This window comes from Alligator mississippiensis, chromosome 12 (genome assembly GCF_030867095.1).
Source record: "Alligator mississippiensis isolate rAllMis1 chromosome 12, rAllMis1, whole genome shotgun sequence".
Classification (NCBI taxonomy): Eukaryota; Metazoa; Chordata; order Crocodylia; family Alligatoridae; genus Alligator; species Alligator mississippiensis.
The window spans coordinates 43,545,026-43,572,714 of NC_081835.1; the positions used below are offsets into that span (position 1 = coordinate 43,545,026).

Sequence of the window (27,689 nt, forward strand, 5' to 3'; positions counted from 1 at the left end):
GAGGAAAGAGGGAACAGAAGCTCCAGTGCTGTAGGAGGCAGAAACTGGGATCTGATGGGAACTTTGCAGAGCCACACACCTGTTTCTGCTTCCCAGAAATGCTGACTGCTGGCAGAGGTCGGGAGCACCCACAGACCTCTCTTTCACACTTGAGGTACCATTTCCACATACTGCTTTTTCAACAAGTCATCAAAGCTGCCTGCCATCTCACCTAGTGCACAAGGGATCCTTTTGAGACACAGGTCAGCAGACGGATCCTCCTAATGCCTCCAGAGGGCAACATGGAGCTGGACTTTCCCGGGACTGCAAATCCCAGAGGCCCTTGGATGGTGGAGCTAGGGTTTGTGCCCAGGGTCTTAGCCAAGGGCCCACTTATGTCCGCCCATTCCTGACCTGACCGAGGATGATCAGGGAGTGCTGATATACCCAGCTCTCAGCCTGCCTATTGCAACAATCCCAGCACTGATTATTTCTAAACCAGAACAGCTCTGGAGAGGGCCCTGGTGACACAGCCCCAGTGCATTTCCGCCACTGCCTGGAGCAAGGACAACTGAATAGCAAAGTCAGATGGAGCTTGGCAGGCAGGCCCTGCTTTCTGTCTCTGAACTACGGCCAGGTTCTGCTGGACATTGACATCAGAGACCACCCCTTTCCCTGCCACGCATGCATACCCACCCAAGGCAACAGAGAGGAGAAACAACAGAGAGCTTTAACCCTTTGGCTACTGAGCACAAATGTACAGCAAAGGAAAGGATGTGACTAGTGCAGACAGCAGAGGCCTGGTTGTCAGGATCCTTGAGTTGGAGGAATAGACATTCATGAAACCACAGGAATAGGCCTCAGGACAGCTGGTTCCTCTACCTGGCTCTGGGAAAGGATGTTTCTAGGGTTTGGCTCAGGGTCAAGGCTCAGGGTTATGTTTCCTGACCCTTCCTCACCAGAAGCTTCCAAGCCGAGCGGACCACCAGGATAATATGAACAAGGCAGAGAAGTTTTTGTAGCACTGGCACACATATTAGATCAATATCAGCTGCCCTGACTCTCCAGTCCAAGTGAGCAGGTGTTCATTTACAACCAAGCTCCACCACGGCATAACCACTCTGCTCCCTTGCCATCCCTGGGGGCTGATGAGGTTTAACTGGCATTGGTGAAGAGCTTGATGACAAATGTTCTCCTAGGAATTCACAGGGCTTTCAGAGTTAAGGGATGCCTGGCTTTGCAGGGCTGCCTGGGGCAGTGTCCAACCACTGGCAGGAGGCACCAGAAAGGGAGCGGTGCTGGAAGGCAAACAGGTGTCCCTGGTCCCGGTTTCCAGCAGTGCATGTATTTGATGTGTCCTTATCGAGCCATCAAAGTGATTTGTTTCAGATGAGGTTGTGGGCCAGGCCAGGAGGAAATCATTTGCAGACTCACTCATCCTGTTTGTTATTTTTGCATGCACCCAATTTGCAAATGTCAATTGACCAGAGTGGGGGGTGTGGGGCAGAGTAGGGAAGGATCTGCTCTGATGATGTGGGATTTTTAAAAGGACAGCATGAATATCTGTAGTCAAGAGCCACACGTCGTTTGCAAAAGCGCTGCCAAGTCTGTAAGACAGAGGAGTCTCTGGGAGCTCTTCTATCTCACATGAGATTTTTAGCATCGTTCTCCAGGGACTGGTTTCACTGGCTAGAAAGCTGGAATCCTAAGCGGCAGCTGGCTCTGTAATTAGAGCTATGGGAGGGGAATCAGGACACCTGTGTTCTGTTCCTAGCTTTGCCACTGACACACTGTAAGAATGCAAAGACGAGTCACTGCCTCTCCTGGGCCTCAGTTTCCCTCCCTTCCAAGTGCTTTGAAATTTGCAGAACTGAACTGTAAGTGCTCATGGGGAGTTTTACTTTGTGATCCTCTTGTTCTCAGATGCATGTGAAGGTGCCAGCATTACCACCATCTCCAGGAAGCCTGGCAGGATGGGGAAGAGGTTTGTATCCTTGCAACGAAAGAAAAGATTGGTGAAGCGGTAGATAATGACAATGAAAGGTCAGTGCTACAGAGCAGTCTGGTCTGCTTGGGAAGCTGGGTTCATTCCACTAATGTGGTGAATGCACCAGTTTGCAAAGTCAGGTATCTAAAACACAGGTCAAACATACGGGATAAGGAACTGATTGAGAAAAGGCCTTGAAGGTCATGGTGAAATACAGCTGACCATGAATCCCTGGGTGACGTGCCAGCTGAGAAGGTGGATATATGATCCTTGGAGATATGAACCAGAAAATATCAAGTAGTGGTAGGGAGGTGGTGTCCTCTCTGTGTGCTGTGTCATCTGCCCATGGTATTCACTTTAAAAAAAACAAACTAAAGAGCAGAAAGACCATTTTCCTCATTATTTTCTCTAATCCTTTTCCTAGAAACTGTATAAACCACAGACAACTGTTTTTGTTTTGTTTTTTAAGTCTGTTTCGGAGGCAGCCAAATTCAGGGCTTTTTAACAAGTTAGGAACTTTTCCTGGAGGCTTCTGTGGTCTTTTCATAGTCTTATGCCTTTAAAATCAGCCCCTTCCAATGTTGATTGCTATCCCATCCCAGCTCGCCCACCCACTCACTTTGCCTAGAATAAAGAGGTGCTGTTTCCTTTCAAAAGGATAAAAGAGGGAATTTACCGTCTCTAATATAGTTAAGTATTTTTAACCAGTCTCTTTAAGGAACATCCTATTCCTAAATGCTAGATTTCATTTTCTGGATTAGAAAAAGTAAATCCAGCAGCACATGAATTTGAATTGTTATTTCTTTCTAGCTGGAGAATGAGGGGTTTTCTAGTTAGGGCAATGCTCTGACAGTCCGAACTCCTGGGTTCTCTTCAGGAATCTGAATGGGGAGTAGAGCCTGATATAATGGTTAAAGTTGGGCCAGGGGCTTGGAACACTGTTCCCAACTCTACGAAAGGTGTTTTCTACTGGTCAGAACTGCAGTGTGGGAGGGGCTCCTGGGTTCTGTTCCCAGCTCAGGGAAAGAAGAAATGCCAGTGAGAGACCAGGGAAGAGCTGGGAGCATAGTTGACTTGTAGGGAGGGCATGGCGGGGCACCAATCGCTGCCACCAGCTTCTGCAGGCAGTTGCTGCTTACCACCCCACTGCTGATACTGCCTGATCCTGACTGGGAAAAGGATCTTGGAGTCATTACAGACTCCAAGATGAACATGGGCTGCCAATGTGAGGATGCGGTCAGGAAGGCTAACCGCACCTTGTCATACATCCACAGATGCATCACGAGCAGGTCCAAGGAGATGATCCTCCCCCTCTATGCGCACCGGTCAGGCTGCAGTTGGGAGTACTTCATCCAGTTCTGGGCGCCGCACTTCAGGAGGGATGTGGACAACATTGAGAGGGTCCAGAGGAGGGCCACTTGCGTGACCAGGGGTCAGCAGGGCAGGCCTTACGAGGAGAGGCTACAAGACCTGAACCTGTTCAGCCTCCACAAGAGAAGGCTAAGAGGGGATCTGGTGGCTGTCTATAAACTGGCCAAGGGAGACCAGCAGGCAATGGGAGAGTCCCTGTTCCCCTGAGCACTACTGGGGGTAACAAGGAATAATGGCCATAAGTTGACTGAGAGTAGATTCAGGCTAGATATCAGGAGGCACTACTTCACTGTCAGGGCGGCTAGGATCTGGAACCAGCTTCCATGGGAAGTAGTGCTCGCTCCTACCCTGGGGGGTCTTCAAAAGGAGGCTTTGCTCCTTTTGAAGCAAACGACCTTGCTAGGGTCATTTGACCCCAGCACTCTTTCCTGCCCATGGCAGGGGGTCAGACTTGATGATCTGCTCAGGTCCCTTCTGACCCTACCAACTATGAAATCAGGACTTCATAAGTTCTGTTCCTATGTCACTGATGACAGACTCACTGTATGCCTCAGTTTCCCCATACCTATGAGACAGATAGTAATGGTTCCTTCTGTGCTGGCTGTGGAGATGTATGAATATGGGGAGACCCTCTGGGGGAACCTGCCAAACAAGAGAGGGCAGTTGCAATCAAAGGAAGGAACTGGTCACCCTCCTTCCTCATGGCTTCCCCTGCCCATCAAGGAAACAACAACTTCTCCTTTCCCTGATGCTCTCCAGTGCTGGTCAGGCCTTGGCAGGGAGCAGGCAGCTTTCATCCAGGAGGTTGGAACGTCCTCACCAGGCTAGAATTTCCTTGCAGTTGCTGAAGTGAGTTTTTTCTCTCTGAAAGCCCATGGCTGCCCTCACCTTGCACCCATCTGTGTGAGGCAGACTGCAGGAACCCATGCTGGCGCAAGAGGAGTGGATGTGGCAAGTGCCCCCCCTCACTCCCCTCCACAGATGACCTCAGTGGAGAAGGAATCCAAGCAGCTGCTGTGTGCCAGGTGTTTTCGAAAGGGCTGGGCTCTCCTATCTGAATCGCAGCTGGCTGGGCCTCTGGCACTGAGCATGTGCGGAATTAACTCATCCCCAAGGCTACAGGAGCCGTAATTGCCCAGGAAGAGTCGTCCTTCCCACCCCTCTTCTCTGCCACCCCCCCCTCCCCTCCCCTCCCCTCCCCTCCCCTCCACCCCATTCATCCCTGTGGCAAATCCCCATCAAGGCAGCTGGGGCTGCAGGGGAGTAACGTGAGCCTAGGAAGAACTGGCTCCAGGTAATGGGGGCGATCACCTGCCCTGCTCAGAGGCTGCTTGGACAAAGTCCTGGCATCTGCTAGGTTGGTGCATGTGTGTATGTATGTGAGAGGGAGAGGACCTTTCTGAAAGGGCCTTAGAGTCACTGGGATACAAGGCTGGTGCACATAAAGGCTCATTCATGTCCCCAGCTTTGGGTATATGGAGCCTGTTGACCCCAGTCTGCAGCCTCCAGCTACCCCAGCCCTTGAATCCCTATGCACACACAGCTGAGGCTTCACCAAACAGTGTGATCTGCAGAACACTACACCCAGCTGTCTGCAATCCCAGATTGTCTTCCTGCTCTCTTCCCTACACCTTTGGACCCTTTCCATCCCTGCCCTTGCAAGTTTGTGGGTCTCCATGTGACATCACCTGTCAGGCCACCTCACTCTCCTCCCTCAAACTCACCAGTCCCTACTCACTCCCCTATAGCCTGGTCCTGCTGATGTCCTCAGGGCAGAGACTCACTGCACACCAGGGGCTGTGGAAGTTGTGTGTGTGGTCAATGTCACCAGCAGCGTGTGCTGCCTGCAGGATCCTCAGGGCACGAGACCAGGACTGGTAAGGCCAGATCTATCTTGTGTGCAGACTTCCTGGGTACAGTCCTTGCCAGGCATTGCTTAGAGCCAGAGCATGGTACAGGGAACGGGCGAGGCAGCATGTGTTCCATAGACAGTGGTTTTCACATGATTGTCTGAGTATGTGCACCAAACAGACTCACCTTGTGCTGCTGATGTTCTCTCTAAGCCACTTAGTGTCATACACACCAAGTGAGTGTGTCATATACACTATGTATAAACACTACATTTTCAGTAGACCGACCCCCCCATACATCCTCCTTGTATTGCTGCCACGATTCCTTGCAACACTTCCAATCTAGCTTCTAACTCCCTTATCTTCTGGCAGCATTGATTATGATCAGACCCACATCTATTTTGAGAATTTTTTTTAAACTTGCTCACACTGCTTTGGGCATCCAGTGCTTTTGGTTTCCACAATACCACTTTTTTATTTGCTTTCTCCTTTTGGTCCTGTAAATTTTCCACCTGTTTTTCTACTTCTGTAATTTCCACTGCATCCTTGCAAGTTTTATTCTCCCAGCTCAGTCAAGGCGTACACTCAAGAAGACGCAGAGAAAGCACTTCAAGGCTGTGCTCAAGGTCAACTTAAAAAAAATGCAACATAGACATCAACTCGTGGGAGAGTATCACCCAGGACTGCCCCAAACGGAGGAAGAGTCTGCTGCAAGGATCTCAGTACTTTGAAACCTTATGATGACAACAAGAGACAGAAAAATGGGAGCAGCAGAAACAACATATTATAAACCAAACCAAGACCCCAGAGCCATCCATCCCACAGGGAAGCATGTATCCAAGCTGAAACAGAGTCTGTCAATCCTTGACTGCGAGGGATTGCCGATGATGATGATATGTCACCCTGAGTACATCTCTACAGCTGCCTGTGCCTCAGTTTCCTCCTCCTTCAATATCCCATCAATCTCTACAGAGCTGGAAAGCAATCCCTATGGGTACGGAAGGGATTAATAATACTGACTCCTCTTATTACTCATCTGATCCATTTTCCTTGCTTCCATGAGGCACTGTGCTGACTCATCACACTGCACGTGACTCAGCACCACAGTCACTGGGCCCATGGGTGGTTTTTCCATGAGCTCCAAAAATGTTCAAAATTGCAAAGAAATGTTTTATACCTTGAAGCCATTTTTTGAACTTTTCCAATCACCAAAACATTTAGAAAATTTACTATCTTAGATTTGTGTGATAAAAAATATTTTTCTTTTTATTGTTTAGAACTGCCAAGATCTCATTTTTTTCACAGCTCTTTTCACAAACGCTTCCAACATTGGTTGGAATGGGCTAGAAATTATTTCTTAGGTGCCACTGCAGCATCACATGAGAGTGTGAGGAATGGACTAGGATTATATTGTGCTATACAGCAAGTGTACAGACACAGACTAACAGATGGTTCCTGACCCAAAGAGCATACAATTGAGGTACAAGACAGGAGATGGGTGCAGACAGACAGGGGGATCACATAGTACCAACGCAACCCCACTGATTAGCATGGAGCAGTAGTCACGGGGCACTGACTGCCTGCCCCCTGTCAAATCCTTTGTGGGTATCAATCCAGGAGATGAGATCGCCTTTGGTATGGTTACAGAGGTTTTTCCCCATGCAGTTAATCTGATTGACATGCAAAGTCTAGTCCACTCAGGAGGCAGAGTGAGAATTTCCACTGGTTCCTCATAGACCAGAATCACCATCATAGCAAAGCTTCATAAAATTGGCCACAGATTGACCTTCTTTTTATTAGTCTGGGCGAAGGCCAAGGATGGAATGGGCCACAAGACAGAGCTCCATCCAGTGCTCCCAGCCTTTGACCTTGGTACCCTAACATAATCAGAACCCCTCCAATCCCTTCTCACCCCTGCAGTGGTTTCTTGTCAGTCAGAGCTACAGACTCTTAGGGAGGCGGTATCATTACTGGTAGACTTCAGTTGGATCGGTGGTAGTGGGAATCTAGCCCAGGGTCTCTCTGGCTGAGCCCCTATGTATGTCCAAGCTGGCAGTGCTGAGGAAGTGCAAAACCAGACGTGTGGCACCACTCTGCTCTTCAATCACTGAGCAGTTGCATCTCCCAAGGGCTGGATTCCATCCTGCAATGGCCAGCAGCTTACATGGAAGTTTGTAGGGAGGGTAAATATTTCCCATCTGGCATTCTCCCAGGGCAGCCATGAAGCTGCCCAGAAAACAATCTGATCCCATCCTCCCTCTCTTCAAGATCCTTGTTTAACCTCACAGCACAGCCCTGCCTTGAGAGGAGCTCAGTTTTTCTGGCAGTTATCCTTCAGTAGAGACACTGCCTCATTTGGGGCTTGTGTTCATTCCCACAGCGAGGACATGGCACATGACTGTCAGTATCAGGGGAGTATGTGTCAGTGCCAGGATCCTCCTGCTCCCTCAACTGTGAGGAGCCTCTCCTTCAGTGTCCTCCCTCCCACCCATCTGCCCCTAACACCCAGCAGTGAGGATCTAGATTGGAGCTTTTCACATGCTCTTCGCTTTTAAGTGAGCAAAGTACAGGCCTCAAGGTAGAATCTGCTGCTGTTCTTTTCTCCAGATTTGTGATACAAGAATTGGTCCAAATGGAGCTGAATTAAGGAGAGAGGATGCTTAGGAAGCCCCTCCTTCCTGCCAACCCAGATATGGTAAATGTACGGGAGCAGGGTTCTTTACTGAGGCTGCTGGACACAAATGGACCCTGTGGTTCTTGGGCTCTTCTGGTCCCTATGGCTAAGTACAGACAGTCAAAAAACCTGTGGCTGAATTGATTCAGTCTTTGCGGGTTAGTCTAAACTGCATGGATTAAATTGAAACAGAAGTGAACAAACATTTACCTTTGACTCAGGTATTGCAGCCATGTGCACACAGTGACTCAGGCCAGAAGCTGGGGGCACTAGAGCATGGCTCTGTGGCTGTGTTCACTTCCTCTTCCTACTGCCCCCGAGGTCTCTGGGATTTACAGTCCAGAATTACAGCAGCAGGACTTTGCAGTGTTGCTCATCATCACTTCTTCTTCCTGCTGCTGGGTGCCTCTGTGATTTGTAGTCCACAGTCGCAGTCAGCAGTAAGTTTGAGTGGGGAAGGGTGTTTAGCCCCTCTCTCTGGCCCTAGATAGGGTTTGCCTGGGCGGGGGGAGCTGGTGTTCCCCCCACCCCAGTAGACTGGGCTGCATCTCCAGCTGGGCTTGCCTCCCACATGCCCTTGTCAGTCAGCTCTCACTGCTCCAGCTAGGGAGCAGAGGGGTGGAGCCAGCTTTACTCTCTGGAGCAGACAGCACAGCCCAGTCCAGGGCTGGAAAGCATGCTGGGATGCTGGGGGACTGTGATTTAACTTCAACCAGGAAGGGATCTGGGGCAGAAGTTTCATAAACTATTTTGAACAAAATCAGTTAAGTCTGATATTACATTCAACCAGGTTTATCTTAAACCAGTTTCAGTCATTTTGAACCTGGTTTATGTATACTGAGCTTCTGTTCTGTTACAGGTTTAAATCAGTTTCTGATCACTTTAACTGGTTTATGTGTAACTTCTGTCCCTAGCCTACCTGTGTTGCCTGGTGTCACCACTAGGGGTTACCTTAGGCCAGTGATTCTCAACCTGGGTGCTGCAAGATCTTTCAAGGGTGCCATGGGGTGCCACACAATGTTAGCACAATGTGTGCAAACATGATTCACAGATAAACCCAGAGATTTCACATACTAATCCATAGTGTTAAAGGCATTCTGACCTGTGAAACTGACATAAGCCAGCATGGCTCCCTCTGTGCCAGCAGTGAAAGGGTTACCTGCCAGGTGTATGTTGGCGGACTTTTTACCCAAGCAAACAAACCAGGAAGGGCGGGAGAGAGATTTCCTTGGAAGATATAAGGTCCCGCCCTGGTCCTGTGCGTGTACACGCCACTTGTCACGGAGCTGGCCAAGCAGGTGCGCTGCCCAGAACTACCAGCACTGCCTCATGCACATGCCCTCTCAGTGTCTGCTCCACTCCCAGGTGGCTGCATGTCAACCGGCTGCCATGATGCGTTCCCAGACCTGCCGGACACCAGGAAATCACACAGGTGACCTCTCTGTGGGCTTTCATTCACATATAAGTTAGGTATGGCTTGTCTGACAGGAAAAGCTGGGAACTCTCAGGACCTCTGATCCCAGAAGGGTGTGGGCCCATGGGACCTGAGGCTAATGAGGGAAAAGCTGACATTCTCATGGCCTTACAGGCAGGAAAATGCCCCCTAATCTTTAGTCACCCAAAACACTGCTCTCAGGCCCCTACAGCCTGATCCCATGGTACTGTCACTTGTCAAGGGACTCCCTGGTTCTGCTTCCTGCCAGGAATTTGAGAGCTGCTGGGGAAAGTACTGTTTTTTCCATGCAAGAAATTTCAAGGAAAACATTTTTTCCCCAGTTAGAATTATCTAAGTGTTCGTTCAAAAGCCCAGTAAAGTTTCTGCTGTTAAAAACTAGAACACTTTTGGTTTTAGGAGGTTTTAGGAACACCCCCCAAAGTTGATCCAAATAGGCATTTTTGTAAAACTTTATGTGTTTTTTTTTTAAAACAAAGTTTTGATAGAGAATTTTAAGAGATCTAATGAGTTCTCTTACTCTCTTTGGCTCAAATTTGGCACAGGTTTTTATGTGAGCCACAGTGGATGAGGATATTTTTCAGGACAGGGTGTTCCTTTAATAATTTTTTCAGTTCAGAGGTGAAATTTCCACAGTGGTTCCTTTGATGGCAGGGAGGGTTATACATACAGGAGTCTGTCACCCCCTTGAGGCTGTGGGACACATGGCAGTCCAGTGACCCTCTGTTCCATTCATTCCACGAGAAGGGGGATAAAAGGATATTTCTGTTCGTTTTCATCTGTGAGAATTATGAGATTTGCAGGGCAGCAACTAGCACCATGGGGCCTGTTCTTACTTGGGGCTATTGTTCAGAGTGTTGCTCACTATTGTTATCTGTTTTGTGGTTGGTGGTTGAATTAGGGATCCAGACTTTAGCATGCAAGGTGCTGTATGGATGCATACAGAGACAGCCTCTGACCTGCCAAACCTACCGTTCCAGTATGAGCCACTGTGAGTTGCACTGTGGGCATTTTGGGGAAACTTGCCATGTGAAAGGAGGCTAAAGACAGCTCCTCCCACATCCCTGGAACAATCCAGACCTCTGGCCACATTTGAAGGAGGGAGCATTGTTTCATAGATTTCATAGATTTCATAGACATTTGGGCTGGAAGGGACCCCGGAGGATCATCAAGTCCAGCCCCCTGCCCCAGGGACAGGAAGTCAGCAGGGATCATAGGATCCCAGCAAGATAAGCATCCAAATGTGTCTTGAAGGCTTTCAAAGTGGGTGCTTGAACTGCCTCCAGCGCCAGTCTATTCCAAACCTTGGGGCCTCAGACAGTAAAGAAGTTTTTCCTTATGTCCAGCCTGAATCAGTCGCGGCGGAGTTTGTGACCATTCGATCTTGTCATGTCATCCCTTGGGGCGCTCTGGTGAACAGACCTGATGAGCACCCCTGATAAACTTATAGGTGGCCACCAGATCACCCCTGAGCCTGAGCTTTACTAGGCTGAAGAGTCCCATGGCTCTCAACCTCTCATCATAAGGCCTTTTTCCTTGCCTCTGATCATGCACATGGCTCTCCTCTGCACTCTCTCAAGCTTCTCCACATCCTTTTTGAATTGTGGAGCCCAAAACTAGATGCAGTACTCCAGCTGTGGCCTCACCAAGGCTGAATACAATGGGAGAATGACATCCCAGGATTTGCTTGAGAATTATCTGTGGATGCAAGCCAGTGTTTTGCTCACTTTACTAGCTGCAGCATCACACTGAAGCCTCATGTTCATCCTGCAGTCAATCATGACCCCCAAGTCCCTTTCATCTGCAGTGCTAACCAGCATAGCACTGCCGAGCCTATAAGCATGCTGCAGGTTTTTCCTCCCAAGGTGAAGAACCTTGCATTTTTCAGTGTTGAACACCATCAGGTTCTCATCCACCCATTTCTTGAGCCTGTCAAGATCTGCCTGGATCACCCTCCTGTCCTCAAGTGTGGATGCTTTACCCCAGAGTTTGGTGTCATCAGCAAACTTGGCCAGTCCACTTCTGACACCAATGTCCACATCATTGATGAAGATGTTAAACAGTATAGACCCTAGGACAGAGCCTTGAGGGACCCCACTGGTGACCACGCACCAAACAATTGACTTCCGTCAATCACCACTCTCTTGTTATTTGCCTGTGACTGGGCATGAGGAGATGAAGAGAGGGGGATGCTATGTGGCAGGCCCTGTTGTGCTGGGAAACAGTCTTCAAGTGGAAGCTGGGACAGCCAGCCCAGGCCTAGCTGCAGCCAAAGAGGAGGTGCTGTGAGGAGTCATGTTGCCCTGGAGGTGAATTAGATGAATCTCAGAGGGCCATAGGAGGAAGGATTTAAAGGGCTGTGTTTGCTGAGTCCTGGCCTTGGCCTCATCCCACAGGAGCATCTGTGATGTGCAGAGACCTTCAAATAGGACCATGCCAGCCTGCAGCCTAAACACAGCCAGGCCTGGCCACTCCATCCAGCCTCAAGCAGTTCAGCAGCAGCAGAGTGCACCCGACCCCCTCCTACTCCAAAGAATGTGACCTCACCAACAGCTCTAAACAAGCAGATAAGGAGTCACTATCTCCTGTCTTCCCTCAGCAACTGCAGGTTTGGAGCAAGGCTTCCTGGTCCACTGGAACTAATCTGAGGGGGCTGGGCAGCACCTGACCACACCCTGGGTGGCTCCCTCCCAACAGATTCACTTTCAGAGAGGTCCCCTTTACCTCTCCCCACCCCACGGAGGTTGTTGCTTACAAACACTGATTCTTCAGTGCCACTGCTCTTACATGACTCAAAACAGCTGTGTCAGATAGCCCTATTGGCTCATAGGTGCAATCTCACTGGGGAATCTGACTCAGTGGCATGGCTGCCAGGTTGTCTTCGGGTGTAGCCAGGAGGGGATGTGATGCCACATGGTGTTCATCTGGAACAGAAAAGTGGACATTTGCTTAGGGACAGCATGGAAAGTAGGTAGTGCCAGGACTCCCATCTCTTTGTTCTTGGTGAACGTTGTGCTGGCACCAAGTATGATGCAGTCCTGGTGAAGACTGTCCAGTAGAGAGCAAACCAGGGCATCCATGTCATATCATATAAGTAACTGAAGAGTTGGCCTGCTGCAATTGCTATGGAACAGCACTTGGATTTGAACTTTCATTCCAGAGGTGAAAGACCCTATTCCCCAACCCTGGCACCTTCACCCCATCTTCTGTAACTCCTTAAACATCTAAGAAGCTGTGCCTTACCTCTTTCTTCCTGCAAAGTCATCTCCATCCTGACCCTAGTCTATTCTTCTCTATTCTACTGACTGTGTTTTCCTTGGCATTCTGCACTGGCATGGCAATGGCTATGGGCTTGGGGTAAGCGTGGATATATTGGCACTACCTGGCATCTCTTGGAGCAGGCCCATGGAGATGAAGAGAAGTGGAGTGCATGCAGGGCTGGTCACCGTGAGCTGTACGGCACTTGCTATTCTTGGCACCGATGTGTGGAAAATTGGAAGCATCAAAAGAATGTTGTTTTCATTTGGTTGGGACTAAGCCAGGCATCTGGGACACAGCTGCGCAGAGGAGACTGGTGTATTCCATTATCTGCCTCCGAGCGAAACATCAGCCATTCACCAAGAAGCATCCCCATACCTCGAGAATTGGATCCTCCCTCCAGGTTCATGTTTGCTACTTGACCTTCACAACTTCTCGCACGCATTGGCACCATTGCAAACCCTTGTGTTTATGGTTTATGGATCCAATGAGGAGTGTGTGTTGCAAGCCTCTCTCTGTGCCCAGTTCCATAAGGACGTGAGGAGCATAAACCTGACCCTTTAGCTCAAGGATGGGCAAAATGGCTCATGGGGCAGATCTGGCCCACCAAGGGATTTTATCTGGCCTAAAGCAGGTTCCTTGACCCCATCTGGCCCAGGTGCAGGGGCAACCTAGGCCTTGGCACATGCAGCCAGTGCCACCACCTCCAGGCATGCAGCAGGGCTGGGGTGGCATGGCTGCTGGACTCTGCTTCCCAGCAACCCTGGCAGCAACAGTTCCTTCCGGCTGCTGCTGCTAGTGTCACCACTGCCATAGGACCCAGCCCCACTGCCGAGGCAGCCCAGCCCATCTGCCCCACATTCACCACCAGGGTACCACATGGAGCAGGTGGGCAGGGTCTCCATGGAGACTGGCTGGGGACCATGCAGGCAGAGTGCACTTGGCTGGCAGATGGGATGGGGCCATGAGCCAGCAGAGGAGTGGCATCCTGGGGTAGGATAGGTGGGCAGGGCTGAGGCTGAGGCTGAAATCTTGTGGTGGTGACAGCATGGGACTGAGGGCTGGGACAGAACCACAATCCACTGCCCACATGTCCCTGTGACAGGCACCGGTTCCACAGGCAGGGGCTTGCCAGGAGCAGATCGCAGCTTTGTCTTGGGCCCCAGCCCTATGCTGTCACCACTTCAAGATCCTGGCCCTGGCCCTGGCTCCGGCTGCCCATCCTGCTCACAGACACTACTCCCTGACCACCCATTTGCCTGACTGAGCGCACCCTGCCCGCGGGGGTCCCAGGTCAGTCTCCATGGAGACCCCTGGGCCAGGATCTAGGGGCAGTGACAGCATGGGACCAGGGTCAAGGGCAGACCCATGATCTGCTGCCTGCATATCCCCATGACGGGTGCCGGTTCTGTGGGCAGGGGCTTGCTGGGAGTGGATTGTGGCACTGCCCTGGGCCCTGGCCCCATGCTATCACCACCTCAAAGTCCCAGCCCTGGCCCCCACCTGATCTGCTCATCCTTCTCCCAGACACCACTCCCTGCCCCCCCACAGCCTCATCTCATCTGCCTGTTTGAGCACACCCTGTCCACAGGGGTCCCTGACTGGTCCCCATGGAGACCCTGAGGCTGGGGTCACTGGGCAGTGACGGCACAGGGCTGGGCCCTGGCGCAGATCCACTTAGGGTGCTTTAGTGAATGGGGGATGGGGAGGGGGCAAGGGAGGAGGTGCTGACCTGGCCCACAATAAGATGCCAAAATGCCCTAAGTGCCCCTCCAGCCCAAATAATTGCCCACCCCTGCTTTAGCTCAAGCTATAGTAGTTCAGACTTTCAATTCCAGACGTTCTCTGGTGGAATCAGCCAAGGGGGAGGCTGTTGTCTGTTCATCCATACACGGGAGCCCTCTGACCTGTCATGATTCTGCAGAGCAGCTCTTGTTCAGGACACCCCCTCCCCACTTCACACAGGCTCCCTGAACAGCACCCCGTGAAGCCAACCCAGGTGTAGACTTCTCAGTCTCTGAAACCAGGCCTTCTGGTCACAGCACCTCCAACTTATCTCTGCAGCCCTCAAGAGTCAGCTTCAGCTAGCTGAGCTTCTGAGATTAATTCTGCCTCATTGAGGGAAAGAATCCACCAGAAGTGACTTGCAGCAAGGCAGGCAAGCTTTCAAAATCAAGATGGCATTTACTGGTTAACTGAAGTATGGCAGGGGGGATCCTTGTGTCACAAAGCCAAGGTCAAACCCACGCAGAGTTTTTATCAGCTAGAAGGCCATGCTGCCTTTGTCCATCACTGTGTTTGCATGCCAACGAAGTTTCCCAGACTGGGTATTTCTCCTGAGTGCCAGTCCTCATGAGATGTCCCTTCCAGGTCTGTATTTTTATGTCCTGTTCTGTGCTAGCTGAGAAAGCTACATGCAGAAACTGGTATTCACCCTCACCCAGGGCAAAAGTTAGTTCATTTTCTCCAATGTATAAGAGCATGCAATCAAGCCAGGGAAACCAAGGCTCGCACAATATGCAACAACACCCTTCACAGCACACTACTTCATGCAACATGAAAAGTGACCAAACTCCTTGTCACTCCCACAGCAAACTGGAATCACACTGTTTCTGCCCCAGCTGTGGGGATTAGAAGCTGTTCCCATTACAGGCTTCCCCAGAGGGTCTAGCTATAGCATTCGACCCCGTCTTGGTTCTGGGAGAGACATCAGAAAGTACCAAACTACATAGTAGGATTGCTCATAGCTCAATTGCTCTTCCTTTGATAGATGGGGTTATCTACCACACCACAACTCAGCACAGTCCTTTTGCAGTAGTTAGTGCTGGACACAGAGTAAATTCAGACACCTGCATCCCAGAGGATCCAACACACAGTGAGAAGTGAGCATGAGTTGAGAGAAAATACTGTCAGTAGCCTTGGTTCTTGGTCTACAGCTCATCTTGCTACTCCCGGCCTTGGCTTTTGTCCAGCTATGCTGATCCTCAGTCCTGACCTGCAGCACCTTTGCTATTCCAGTCCTAGGCTTCTCAGTCACAGTACTTTCACTGTCCCTCAGGCCAATTCATACCCCTCTTCCCACAAATATGGTAGTCTTGGGGTGTAGCATGACTGCCAGTCCACAGCTGGCTCCTAGAATGACTTTTGAGAGAGATCTTGGTTGGCAGTAGCTTGATTTACCTGTGTCTCCTGAGCAGAGACTGCACTAATTCTTGGCAAAGGAGTAATATCCAGTATTGATTAGGCTAGAACACGGAGCCTTCTACCCCGAGCCCATTTCCACCCATGCTTTTGCATCAACAGGCTTTCCCAACGAGGGAGAAAGATCTCTGATGTTCTGTTTGAAGGCCAGTGCTCAGGGAGCATGCAAAATCAGCAGTCTTGGGAAAAGCTGACTCTCCAAGATGACAGGAATGTAACCTCATGAAGAAGACTGAAAGTATTTCTGTGGTGGGACAGACAGTACAGAAATTGCATTGTGGGTCTAAGGCACCTGAGGGAATCCACCCACATTGGGAGATGCTGACAGGGGATCCCACCTCATGGCTATTTGGTGGTGGACATGAAAGGAGCATGGCTCTCAGGTCTTAGTATGTGGATGCAGCCTTTGGATCCATCCCATCATAGAGCCCAGAGTCTGGGTCTAGATCAGAATCCAGCTACAGTGTTTGGACTGTGTGGAGGTGGTTCAGGCCTGTGTTTACTCCAGGTGGGAAGGAAGTAGCCAGCCAGCTTGCAGCCCAAGCATTGGTACCCAGACTGGACAAGGTGCTGTCTGAGAGACCTTGGGGCTGAGGCTCTTTAGATGAGCACTGAACATATGTGATTGGTGGGGAAAGTCATGTTGTATCTCTGCCATGGCTAGAGGTTCTTTCTTATTTCTGAGACTGTCAGTTCAGCTGTTTTCTGTCCATTCACACTAAAAGAAGGGAAGCGAGTGAGATGGGATGAAGCCAAGATGTCTGCAGGAAGTGAAGAGGCGTTTGGGGTCACGGCACTTGGATCATTCCATCACACCACCAGCATCTTTAGTTCTGCCAAAGCCATTTCAGTCCCCCCCACATACACATGCATCCTGAACAGGGGGCAGGCAAGGACTGGAGGGCAGGCCATGATTGGGGGCCTCCACATACATCACCACTACTCTGGATTCCCATTCAAGAGCTCCATCTCTCTGGACTTTCACCGGAGAGAAGGGCCATGGTGAGATCAAACCACTTTCCCACCCACTTGGGCTCCCCTTGTTTTTTTCCTCACCCCAACCTCCCAAAGACTGCAGGAATAGGAGTGCCTGAAGGAGGGTTGTGGCTTGTGAGCTGGGCACTGGATGTCAGCTGCAGAAGCATGACAGGGAAGAGGTTGCAGCAAGGTGGCCCAACAGGGCATTAGCCTGGTGTTGTGGGAGGCAGGAGATGGAATAAGAGGCTTAGTCAGGAGCCTTGGCTTTGGGTACGTGTCCAGGACTGGGAGTCCTCCATTCATCTCCAGGACAGGGTGAACTCACCTTCCCTTCAGCTGTGGACTTTATTCCTTTTGCACTAACCCTCTTTTCCCATTTTTGGACCTGTCATCCATATTCGGAGTTTGGTGTCCTGATGTGGGGGGGGGAGAAGGGGCATCTGAGACTTGGCCCAGCATCATGAGGGCTTGCAGGGGAAGCACTGTGTGGGCAGCTATGGCTGTGCCAAGGGCAAACTGCAGGTTCCTGAGAAGGAGGTATAGACACCTGCTCTGCAGGCAGCTGGCGGAGGGGGGGTGACCCCAGCGAAGTGGGAGGGCCACTTAATGTCTCTGAGAAACAGCTGGCTGTAGCAGCCATGAAGTCTCCCAGAGCCAAAGCCTGAGCCGGTTGCTACATACAAGGTCAGCAGGGCCCCAGCGCCTGCTCCCCCCCGCTTCTTCTTCCCAGCCTGCCGGGACAATGCGGGAAACCAAAGGTGGGCCAGTGAGCTGTGCTGGCCGGGCGCTGCTCCGCGGGGAGCTCCCCGCCTGTGCTGCATCTCCGGCACGCAGCGGGCTCGGGCCGTGTGTGGGGTGCGCAGACGAGGCCAGGTGTGTGTCCGTGTCCACGTGCGAGGACGACGGAGGCGGGGGCGCCCGGGCGGGCGGGATGCGGGAAAGCCGCGTGCGGCGGGCCGGGGGGAGCCGTGTCCCGGCGCCCTCCTCCCATCCCGGCGGCCGCCTGTCCCCGGGGCGGGCCGGGGCGGGGCGGGGCGGGCTGCAGCCCTGCCGCGCTGTGCGGGGCCGGCGAGAGCAGCCGCCCGAGCCGGTGTGCGGGGAGGAGCGCGGCGCCGCGGGACGCGCAGGTCGGTGCCCGCTTCGCCGGGGCCGCGGGCGCCTGCCGGCAGGTGCGTGGCGGAGCCCGCGGGGCGGGGCGGGGCGGGGGGCGGGCGGGCGCGGGGAATTCGCGGCTCTGCCGCCGCGGCTGCCCCGTCCCAACCTCCCTTTCCCTGCGCGTGGGGAGCGGCGGGGCACGTCGGGGCCGCCGGGCTCCCCCGGCGCGCGGATGCACACGGGGCCGGGGCCGAGTTGCTCCCCCAGCACCTTGCATGTCCCAGGGCCCTGGCACCCTTCTAGCAGGCGCGGACCCAGCGCCCTGGGCATGACTCGGGTGGCAGCCCTGCGGGGCCGGGGGCTTGGCCTTTACGCTGGTCTTGAGCTGTGGGCTGGGGACAGTGACAGCGGTTTTGCTGGGCAGAGCCGGGGGCATGCGGGCAGGCGCCATGTGGGTGCACACAGCGCACAGCCTCCAGCCCTGGGCGGGCACAGAGCCAGCACCAGCCCTCTGCCCCTTGCTGTATGATCCCCCTTCCCTGACCAGGCAGCTCAGGGTCAGGCCCGTGTTGAAGTATTGGGGGCCTGTAACACACAAGGACACGTGTGGAAACTTCTGGGGCTGCCAGAGGGCTGGCCCAGCACTGCCCAGGCTGCCTGTATTCCTTCAGGCTCCTTCTCCCTCTTTGCGGGGATGGAGGGTGAGTGGGCAGGGTTATTGCCTTACCAGCTGACTTCTGTTTTGCCTGTCACCCGATCTACGTAATAAACTTTTACAGCCTTTAAAGTGTGTTGCCGTTCTTCTGGCATTGCTCACTATCCTTGGCAGTGCTGCTGCTTTAGAGTTAGCTTTTAAAGGGACAGCATGTGTCTTCCAGGCCAGGGCTGGGGGTGGCAACAGGAGCAGGAGGCTGTCCTGGGGCAGCTACAGGGCCATGGACTGCTGTAGGATCATGCTGGGGGCTCCCATTGCCCTCTCAGAAACCTAGGAGCTTCAAATGTCACAGCCAGGAGCATGAGATGACTTATTCCTTTGTAAATCTGAGAGAACTGATATCCAAAGCTGGCTAGATAAGTGCTCTGCATGGCTATGGGTGCTGGAGGACATGTACAGACAGACTGTTTACACGGGTAATCTAGTAGTGGATGGGCAGTGCCTTCCCTGCAGCATGGGGCATGGCCCTCTTGAATGCATTTTAATAACACTGACCACCACTGTGCCACTCCCTGCTTTACGTGTGGAAGGTTAGGTAGGGTGCTGTGCCTAGTAGTTATGCAGCAGTTTTGACAGTTTTAGTGATAGGTTAGACCAGTCTTACCCAACCTTGTTGCCGGCTGGGCCAGATTGACAGTGCCCGGTCTACACACAGGCTGGCTCCAGCCAGTGCTCCCAATCCAGCACCCAGGCACTGTCTGGCCACATGGAGTGCAGAGTGGAGGCTGGCTCCAATGCAGCCTGGCAGGGGATAGGAGCTTGACCCAGCCCCATGTGGAGGGAAGGGGGTATGGCTTGGCTCTGATTCAGAAGCGGGGGACCAGAAGCAGGGATGTGGCCTGGCCCCATGGGGGAAGAGGGCATAGTTTGCCTCCATCCAGTGGCACAGGGAATGGGGTTTGAGGATTTGGCAGGAGGGAGAGAGTGCGATGGCTCCTAAGGCTGCATTTGGCCCATGGGCATGAGGTTGAGCAGCCCTGTGTTAGACAGCGGATTTGTATGGGATGGTTTGGATGGGGATGATTCTGCCTCAGGCAGGAGGTTAGTTTGATGACCTCCAGAGGTGCCTTCCAGCCCTACTTTTCTGTTAATCACTGTGCTGGGATGACATTGCTCAATCCAGTAGAAACCTATTCTGCAAGATTCAGGAGTGTAAAGCTATACCGGTTAAACTTAATGACTGGTAAATCACATCAGGTTAGGTGTCCTCTGCCTGCATCCATTCAAAGGTAATAATTTGCTAAAGGCTAACTTAGTGAGGTGCAGTTCCAGCTGCCAGTATCTGAGTGGCACCTCTGTCTGGTCCTATTCGGTTGTAATTAACATCAGTGCACAAACCAATGTCAGTGTCAATGTCTGTCCACACCATGAATGGGCATTCTCTGGCTGATGATAAAGCTAGCTGTTATGATCAGTCAATAATAGGAGCTTGCATTTCTCTACAACCTTTGGTACTGAATGCATACAAAGTGTTTCTTTCAATCTGTCTGTCTGTCTGTCTATTTGTCTAATCAAGGTTTCCATAAATCACCCATGGTCAAAATGTATCTGTCTCTAGGGAGAATCACTATGCAAGAGGGGGGAATTTTATTTATTTGTTTGTTGAAAAACTTTTCTGAATGAAACATACTGAGGGAGGCAAAGCTGTCATGTGATTTAGCTGGGACACTCACAGAAGGGCCCTTGGGTTTCATTTGGGGTGGTTGGTCATTAGTCCAGACAAGAGGACGTTCACCAATGCACTCCTACCTTGCCTCAGGGTTTATCAGAGAAGGAGCAGTGAGCGTCCTTCAGGGGCAGAACATGTGTATTCTAGATGTACTGCTGGTCACACTCACAGGCAGCACCCTATGCATGGACACCTCCTGACACATCACCTGTGCTTCTCTGCACAGTGCCTCTGCCCCTGTGAAGATGTGCTGAGAAGCTCATAGCCTTGTGGCAGGAGGATGCAGTGGGCACAGGACAGGGGTTAGGGTTACTGGGATGACCTGTCCTGGGCTTTCCATCCCTGGAGCACTGGAGCCTGCCCAAGGCAAGGGAGTTGAACACCACCTGTACAGAGAAACATGGGAGGTGTGTCAGCTGGTATCTGTGCATGGGGTGCTGGCCTCTGAAAACATATGGCCAGTGGGAGTAGTCATCACTGGGGCACTAAGATTTCTCATGACCATGTCCTGATTCCATGGGTTAAATGTGGTTTTATAGGCCAGATCCTTGGCTGATATAAATCAGCATTGCCATGATGTTGAGAGAGCCAAGATGATTTATACCTACAGAGTTCCTGGCCCTTTGTCCCATGCACACACAGGAGTCCCAGGCTCTAGGATGCCATAGCATAGCTGGGAGGTGGGTGGGTGGGCTATGACTTCCCATGCTGCCACAGCAGACCCAGTCTGCTTCTTCATGATATTTCTGTCTTCACTCCCTCTTCTCTACACCCCTGCCTCCTCCCTCCCTCATACTGCCTCTGTAGCTGGTCCTAGTCTGGGAATGTCATTACAGTGTTGTTGTAACATGTTGCAGATGGTGAGTGAAGCTGTTCTATAAGGCCGATCTCTGCCGTGCTCACCTAAATCCTCTCCCAGCAACCTGATCCATGGCTGCTGTCTTTGTTTAGGGGCCTACCACCAGGCTTTGTTGTACCTGGCTGCAAGGAGGGAACCCATCAGCTTGGCCACACTACCTCCATGCATGCCCAGGAGCCCTTGAGGTGCCAGCTCTTGGAAAGGAGACTGCCTTGGAGTGGCTCCAAGCATGGCCTCACTTTGCTTCAGGCCTGGTTATTGGGGTGGGCTCAGGGCTGTTCTGAGGCCTCATTTCTGTGAGTGGGCACACATGGAACAAGATTGGGTAGGCAGGGAGTGCCCTGGGCATGGCATGAAGGAGTAGACCAGCCTTGTGAGCCCCAGACACTGGATGGAGACTAGGAGAGGGGACATCCACACCCCTCATCCCACTCCTAACAGCATAGCATTATTAAAAATGTGCATTTTGATAGCACAGCCGGAAGAAGCCCTAATGAACCAGACAGCTATATAAGCGAGCACGGCCCACCTGCATTGCCTCAAAGACGTGCCAGGCTAGAAGACAAGAAGTTTGGGATTCAGTTGAAAGGCAAGCCATGATTTGGAGGCACAAGCTGAGGGACTGCTCCGATTAGCTGATGGACCCTTCTTGGAATCAAGGGTTAACTCCCAGCTCTGGTATAAAAGTGGTTTGGTGCTGTGGGTCTGATCTAGGCTGCTCCAAGCATCTGACCTGACTGGGAGTAGAAAACTCCCTGTCCCTCACCTACAGGAAACGGTATCAGAAAATGCGTGTCAGAGCTGGCTTGAGGATGGGGGATCTCTTGGGTCTTTGGTAACTTGCAAGCTGCTGTGTAGAGCTGGGAAAAGCCATGGCAGAATTTGGAGGCCAGTCCAAGTGTTCACTGAGTGAGTCTTGGCCTCCCTTGTGGCTGGAATAACCACAGCTCCAAGCTAGGAGCTGGTTCCATTTCGTCCAGGACTCTAAAGGTGGGTGCTGTGGGAATAGATTTCCATGTGGACTGTAATGGGCACCTGTGTCCCAGTGAGTCACTGCTGTCTCTGAGACAGGCACAGATTATAGGTTTCCTTCCTCAGCAAAGACCAGAGTATTTCTCTCATCAGGCTCCAAAGCTCCAATGCTGTGATGCTTAATCCTCTGTGCTGGGCACACATAGCACTGTGCATGGATGTGCTGCAAATGGGAGTTTTTGCTCTGCGGGGGGGGGAGCTGAAAAAGACCCCCTCCCCAAGCTGAGATCATAGGATTTGTGTGTTACTGATTGTAGCTGGGTTTCCATTCACCATACACCACCAAAAGGGAGTGCTGAGTTAGTGGGTTCTGCTGCCTCTGGCACCAGTCCAGGGGCTAAAATATCAAAATCCAGGAGTCCAGACCCCTACTCTGCTGCTCTGCGTGCTAGACTATAGTCACCTAGCAGAAGTTGGGAACAGAACAACCCAGGAGTCCTGGCTCCTGACTCTCTCCTGCTTTCCCTCTGGCATGTGCATATCAATTGGGGACCTGCCAGGCCTCCCCAGCCAGTAAATTGCACCCTACAAAAGAGCCCCTCCTTACAGGAGCACAGCTGCCTTCTGCAGAGCCCTGTGTGGGATGTCTGATTAGAGGGGGTACCCACACATCAGGTGTGGCCAGGGCCCTGGTGCTGCAAGGGGGGAGAGGAATGCCCCCCAGGGGTATAGGGATCTAGGCTGGGGGCTTCTGGCTAGCTAAGGGCTTCCTACAGTGCTCAGCAGCAAGGTGCTTCTTCACCCTTCCTGGAGATTGTCCCCAGAGCTATTGTAGGCAGTGCAGGAATCCAGAACCAGTCCTTTCACTTTTGGGGCTGGCAGCTCTCTCTCTCATACCCCAAGCTGGTGCAGATTCCCGTAGGTGACATGTAGCTCCCAGACCACTTGCCAGAAAATCTCCTGTGTTGCAAGGGGCTTTCCTGATGGCTCCATAATGGCTTTGGGAAACTGACATCACTTACTCACGAATGGTTCAAGGAAGCAGTTGCACAAGACAGGCTCTGATGCCATCCACTGTCCTCCATGCCCCTGCTGCAAAGCGAGGTGGGGAAACACCCAGCTGGGTCCATGGGACTCAAAGTGATACTGCAAAAGGGAATGCTTTGCATCAACTCTGATTGGGGCGGGAGAGGCTTGGCAACCCTAGCCTCATGCATGGGCCAAATTCAGCTCTCCTTTGCACTCACTGATGTCACCCTGACCTTAGTTTGCATGTATGAAGAGGAAGTTGAAGGAGGTCCATCTGTTTTTAAATTGCATCCTCTAGATGATCGAGGCTGTGGGACCACATTGAACTGGAATGACATGACGAGTGGAGAGCAGGCCTTGCTGAAGAGCATCCACATAGGATGAGTAGTGTTTCACCAGTGCCTCAGAGCCCCAGTCACAGGCCAGAGTCCTATTGTGTTAGGTGCTGTGCAGACATGAAACAAAAGGCCAGTCCCTGCTCCAACCAGTTCACCAGTTAAGATTAAAACAAAAGACAGCAGGTGGAAACAGACAGACTGACTGCAAGAGCAGGCAGGAACATATTGTCCTGGGAGCACCAATCCCATAATTGTTCTAAACATGTTTACACCCTAAGATCCATAGGCGACTGGTAGGGGGTGCACGGGGGTTCATGTGCCCCCCGTGATGGGACCGGCAGTTGCCCCAATGGCCGACACTGATGCTGTCGGTAGAGCTAGTGCCCCCCCTGACAGGGCCGACACCATAGGCGGCTTCTGCAGGTGCCCCCCCAGATTCAAGAGGCACCAGTTACTCATGCTAAGATCCCACAGCCCCTCTCATCCATAGGGAGGGGCCTATCCCCCATGGAGGAAACTGAGGCACAGAGAAAGGAAGTAACTTACACAGGGAAATGCAGTGAGAGGCTAGGAATAGAGCTGGGCCTGGACAGCCAGTGGCCTGGATCTCACTGCACCTCACTGCCTGGGTCACAGTGCATCTGACTGACAGTGGCAGAGACATTAGTTCTTTCCCTCCAGCAAATGCAGCTCCTCCCTGTGCTGCGTCATCTGTGGCGTGGGGGCTCCCTGAAGAAAGCTGGTTTTCCTGGAATGAGCAGATTCCTTGAGCAGATACTTGCTTATGTCAGGAGTTATTTTGTGATCTCTCCTTTCCTTCCCTTCTACCTCCCCCCAGAAATTGGTGGTAGAGAAGTGAAGATATCTTCCCACGGCTCCAGAGGCTGAGTTGGAGCCCTTCTCTAGAGTTATGCCAGACCTGAGCCTAGCTGACCCATCAGTAAATAGGTACACGGACAGTCATTTGGTCTAGGGAGCCTGGAGGCTGGGCATGCTAGTAGCCATCCTTGTATGTTGTGGATCATAATTGCTTAGAGCATGAGCTAAAAAGCCTGGACTTCCCAGCTGGGGCTGTTGCAGATTAATCAGCCACGGATTGGGCACCAAGGTTGGGTGAGGGGTAGGAGGGGGGACTTAAAATGCACAGTCAGTGGTGGTGGGTGGCACTGGCAGGCTGGGGCTGGAGACCCAAAGCATTGGAGTTTGGCAGTGGGGCTTCCTAGGCTAGTGTTGGTGGCCTCTATTTGTGCAAGAGCACATGGGATGTAACCCCACATGCCTTGCTGCAGAGCTGTCCTCTGGCTGTTGTGCCAGTGTCCTGGGAAGCCCAGCCAGGCTGCTGGCATGGGACCTCAGCCTAGTGCAGAGGAGAGCTAGTAGCGGCCATCTGCAAACTGACCAGTCCATCCTGCACAGGAGTAAAGGAGCATAAGTCAGGTCTGTCATCATCACCATGGATAGCAGAACAGACAGCAGGGCAGCCTTTGAGGGGCAGCTACATTCCCTGTGTGCATGAGTGGAGAGGAGGAAGGAATGGGCTGAAATTTGCCAGTACCTCAAACGCCCCAGCCACCACAGGTGTACTGGCACACCAGGGGGCATGTGCTGCTCCAGGTAGCGCCAGTCCCACCCTGTGGGGGGGGAATGTCTGAACCCCAGTCTGCTTCTAGGACAACTGGAGAACATGCTGTCTCCTTTAAAGGGGCCCATGGCCAAACTGTTGTTGCTTCTACCAGGCTCTGTACAAGACAAAGCCTGTACTAGCAGATGGGACAGTAGCTTGGGACAGAAGAGATGACAGTTCAGTTCACAGCTCCACTGCAGATTCCCACTGTCCCCTTTGACATATTGTTCAGTGCTCTGTGCCTCAGTTTCCCCAATTGTAAATTGAGGATGACAGTCCCTCATAGGGAAGTCATGCAGCTCAGTGCAGGGCCTGGTCAGTGGTCATGAAGCTCAGCCTGGACTCCTTTTTGCAGTAAGTGGTACAGATCCATTAGAGGTCACCAAGCTATCAGATACTTGCCTAAGTGGTGACCAGCAACAGGCCCTTAACCATGGAACTGATAGGTGTCAGAATCATTTGTGCTCTGGACTTAGTGAACAACATAGATTGTTGATACAATGAATGTATATGAAACCTATGTAGACATCAAAGCTACTGCCTTTTTTTGCAGGAGGGAGCTAGCAAGCATCATGCATGTTAGAGCTAGGAGAGAAGGGGATAATTTTTCAATTATTCAAAACAAAAACCAAACCCATTTGTTCAGGATGAAGCCAAATGAAATTTTTTGGCAAACTGAAAAGCTGAAAAGTTTTATATCAAGTGAAACATTTTGTTTTACCCAAGACACAACATTTTGCTTTGATTTCAAGAAGGGATATTTTTGACATTGCTAAATATTTCTCAGAATATGTTCACAGGAAACTGAAAGAAAGTCCGTTAGAATTGGAAAATCCATAGGTTTCTGTTCCTTTGAATCTTGCTTCCTTTTTTTAGAATGGGCAGTTTGGCAAAAGTGACCAGGATTCAAATGCCTGGTGCTGGATTTGCTTTTTTTCCAAAAAGAAAAGTTTCAACTAAAACAATTTCCCCAGTATATCTGTGTGTCAGGGTACAACTTGTTGATGGAGGCAGACAGAGCTCATCCTAGCTCTCTTTTCACCATAAGGACTGACCCTTTAAGGGATAATGGGTTTGGTCCTATCTGTGACAAAGTTAGCTCACCTCTCCATGTGGGGACAATGAACAAACACCTGATAGTCAGGTCACATGGCTAAATCCAACCTTCCTAGGTGGAGAGATGCTTTAGGAGTTATGGGGCTTCTTATAGAGAGCAGGTCCTGGGCTGAGAGGAGATGATGGACTCTTGGGAAGGAGAGGCCAGCTCCAGTTCTGAGGCTCAGGGTGGGAAGTCCTGTGTGTTTGTTTTGGGTTCCTGGAAGTGGTGACTTTTTTTTCACTGTGATGATTATTTAGTCTGAGGGCAGAGACATGGTAGCTGAGCCAGGCTGTGTGAACTGTCCTGGACAAAGAGACACTGAGGTACCCAGAGCTGGCCTGGTCAGGGGTGGTGCTACATCTGTGTTGTTTGTACTCAAACAGCTTCATGCTTGTTACAGGGGTTAAGGTGTAGAGCTTTGCTGGTACAGGCTTAGGAGGTGAGAGGGAATATTAACTGGACTTCACACTTGCCTCTGCCTTAGTGAAGTTCTTGTATTTAGGAATTTCCCTTTCTCCCATCTTGGTGAGAAACAGTCCTTGAAATCAAGTAGCCCTGAGCAGCCTGGAGGAAGCTGCCCATCCTGGAGCCTCTGCACCTCCATGGAGCCATAGGAGATCTGGACAGACACCACAACTGCATGGGATTCTGGGGAAACGGACACTGACTCGGCTTTCTGTGCTAATGGGCTTGGAGGGCTTCCTTTGCTGGAGGTCTGAGTCTTGGCATGGGAGGGCCTGATTGCATCTGGATGGAGAGAAGCTGCTTGCTGGCTTCGGAGATGGGTTGCATCTGCAGGAGGCCCCCAGGCAGATGTAGTCATGGGAGGCGTTTGGTGGACAGAGCATCAGTCAGGGAGTTAGGAGGCCTGGTTGTGTCCCTGCCTCTGCCATTGATGTGCTGGATATTCCTAGTCAAAGCACTTTCTCCTTCCCAGGCACCGTCTTAGACTGGAACCACAAAGGGGCTTTGATGCCACTGTAAAACAAATATTGATTGTGGTAACTGCTTTGTAACAGTGATGCCTGGCTGCTCACTTCTTGTAAGGAGAAGCTGCTCTCAAGCTGGAGAGGAGCAGACTCGTCAATTTGATTTACAGCTGCATGTCTTGATGCTCTCCAAGAGGCTTCAGAAAGCATGCTGGCATTCCCCAGGCTTAGCACTAGCGCTGCTGCCCAGATGCAGTGTTAATCAATCAGGGTGACAAGGCAGCCCTGATTCACCCTCCCCATGTTATTGTACTGCCCTGCTGCAGCATGGCTATATAGGGTGGAATAGGGCTTTGTAGCATTGAGAAATGTGGAGTGCCTAAAGCACCCTGGATTGCCATGCCATGGGTTGCCATGTGTTGTTAGCACTGTTAGGTGTGCAAACCTAATTCACAGTATAAACCCAGAGATTTCAAATAGGAATCCACAATGTTAAAAAACATACTGAGTTATTGTGGTCTTTCTGAGTCCTTTGCAACAGAAAAATGCTATTTTATCTTTCTGCACTCAAAACCCGAGTGAAAACAAAGCTGACCTTTTCTGAGTGGT

The 27,689-nt window shown here is 51.5% G+C and overlaps 1 protein-coding gene across 6 annotated transcripts in view; it reads left to right on the forward strand.

Moving 5' to 3' along the window:
* Positions 1-27,689, forward strand: part of SEMA3B (semaphorin 3B) — a 90,941-nt gene that overhangs the window by 32,046 nt on the left and 31,206 nt on the right. The window contains exon 2 of one of the 6 annotated variants that reach the window (XM_019482069.2): positions 1,903-1,963. The exons of 1 other annotated variant lie outside the window; for it this stretch is intronic. In XM_019482069.2, the coding sequence (XP_019337614.1) occupies positions 1,903-1,963 (61 nt within the window). 4 more of the 6 variants (XM_019482070.2, XM_014598274.3, XM_059716158.1 and 1 more) reach the window with 4 other exon arrangements.